The following is a 1,305-nucleotide window of genomic DNA, read 5'->3' as shown; positions in this document are numbered from 1 at the left end:
TTTTTTTTCTTTTTTTGCGGGAGAAAGATTCATTTGAGTAGGGTGATCTAGAGGCCGGGCTATAAGAAAATTCGGAGGCCAGCCGCGAATGCATTGCCTTTTCCTCGAGTTTAGCTCAGGAAGAAACCTCCTTGGTTCCAGGTATTTTCTTTCTTTCTTGCAAGTCAGTAGATCCCCATTCTTATTATGAGAGAGTGATCCCACAGCTACAACAACATTCTGTGGATAATTGTGCGAGTGGTTATAGAATTGTGCTTATCATTTTTCTCTCCCTATATAATAATTACATAACATATAGAGGAGGATATTCCCTTATTGTATGACCATTGGACCAACTAACATCAGAACATTTCTTCAGCATGTTATCTAAAAGAAAGAACAGTTCACAAGAAGATGTGAAAGTGATCATCTATTTAATTTTAAAAGCTCAAACTCATGCTTTTCTCTCAAAAAGCTTTGATTCGCTACAGCTAGGGGAATCGATGATGGACGGAACGGGGACGTAGCGGATGATCACTACCACCGGTACATGGTACAGAGCTAGCAAAATCAGGACAAATTCACTAGCAATTGCCTTGTGATGCATGGTGCATCTTAACCGTGCTTGCCCACGTATTCTAACACTCTTGCTTGTGAACAGGAAGATGTGGAGATCATTCATAGTTTGGGTGTCAACTCCTACAGATTCTCAATTTCATGGGCGAGAATCCTACCAAGTATATATGCCAAGACAAGCACAAAGTTTTGCGGTTTAGTGGTCACGGTTAATTAGTTGCTTAGCTAAATTGATGCCGCTGAATTGAATCCTCGTAGGAGGCCGGCTTGGAGGCGTTAATTCAGCTGGAGTAGCGTTCTACGACCGCCTGATTGATGCACTCGTGCACAAAGGTACATGGAACAGATTCCACTATAGTCTTCATTCTTCAGCGAAGAGCAATTTAAACTCACTGCCAAAAATGTCAACCAGGGATAGAGCCATTTGTGACACTGCATCACTTTGATCTGCCGCACGAAATGGAGACCCGATACGGCGGTTGGCTGGGCGCCGAAATCCGGTACGTGCAACTCCTCTGTACTACTAGTGTCAAAAACACTCTTATATATACCCGAAAAAGAAACACTCTTATATTATGAGATGAAGGGAGTACATTTGTACTTTGTTTCTCTTTTCTCTATCTTAATGAAATCGGCAGAGCGCCTACCTTGCGTCGTCGAAAACAACAACATGTGTTTTCCCAGGGAGGAGTTTGACTACTACGCCGACGTGTGCTTCAAGGCGTTTGGTGACCGGGTGAAGTTCTGGGC

At 43.0% G+C, this 1,305-nt stretch overlaps 1 protein-coding gene across 1 annotated transcript; it reads left to right on the top strand.

Annotated features, from left to right (window-relative positions):
- Nucleotides 1–470: 470 nt before the first annotated feature.
- LOC123178313 (beta-glucosidase 16) lies at nucleotides 471–1,291 on the top strand (the record flags this gene model as incomplete). The annotated part of the gene is given in 5 exon segments (XM_044591438.1): nucleotides 471–532; nucleotides 641–716; nucleotides 814–888; nucleotides 968–1,055; nucleotides 1,240–1,291. Coding segments are annotated over 5 exon segments (353 nt in total), but the record flags the coding sequence as incomplete, so codon positions are not given.
- Nucleotides 1,292–1,305: the final 14 nt, after the last annotated feature.

This window comes from Triticum aestivum, unplaced genomic scaffold (assembly GCF_018294505.1).
Source record: "Triticum aestivum cultivar Chinese Spring unplaced genomic scaffold, IWGSC CS RefSeq v2.1 scaffold284559, whole genome shotgun sequence".
In the NCBI taxonomy this organism is placed as follows: Eukaryota; Viridiplantae; Streptophyta; class Magnoliopsida; order Poales; family Poaceae; genus Triticum; species Triticum aestivum.
The sequence above is the reverse complement of the archived record's forward strand: the minus strand, read 5'-3'. Positions and strand labels throughout refer to the sequence as shown.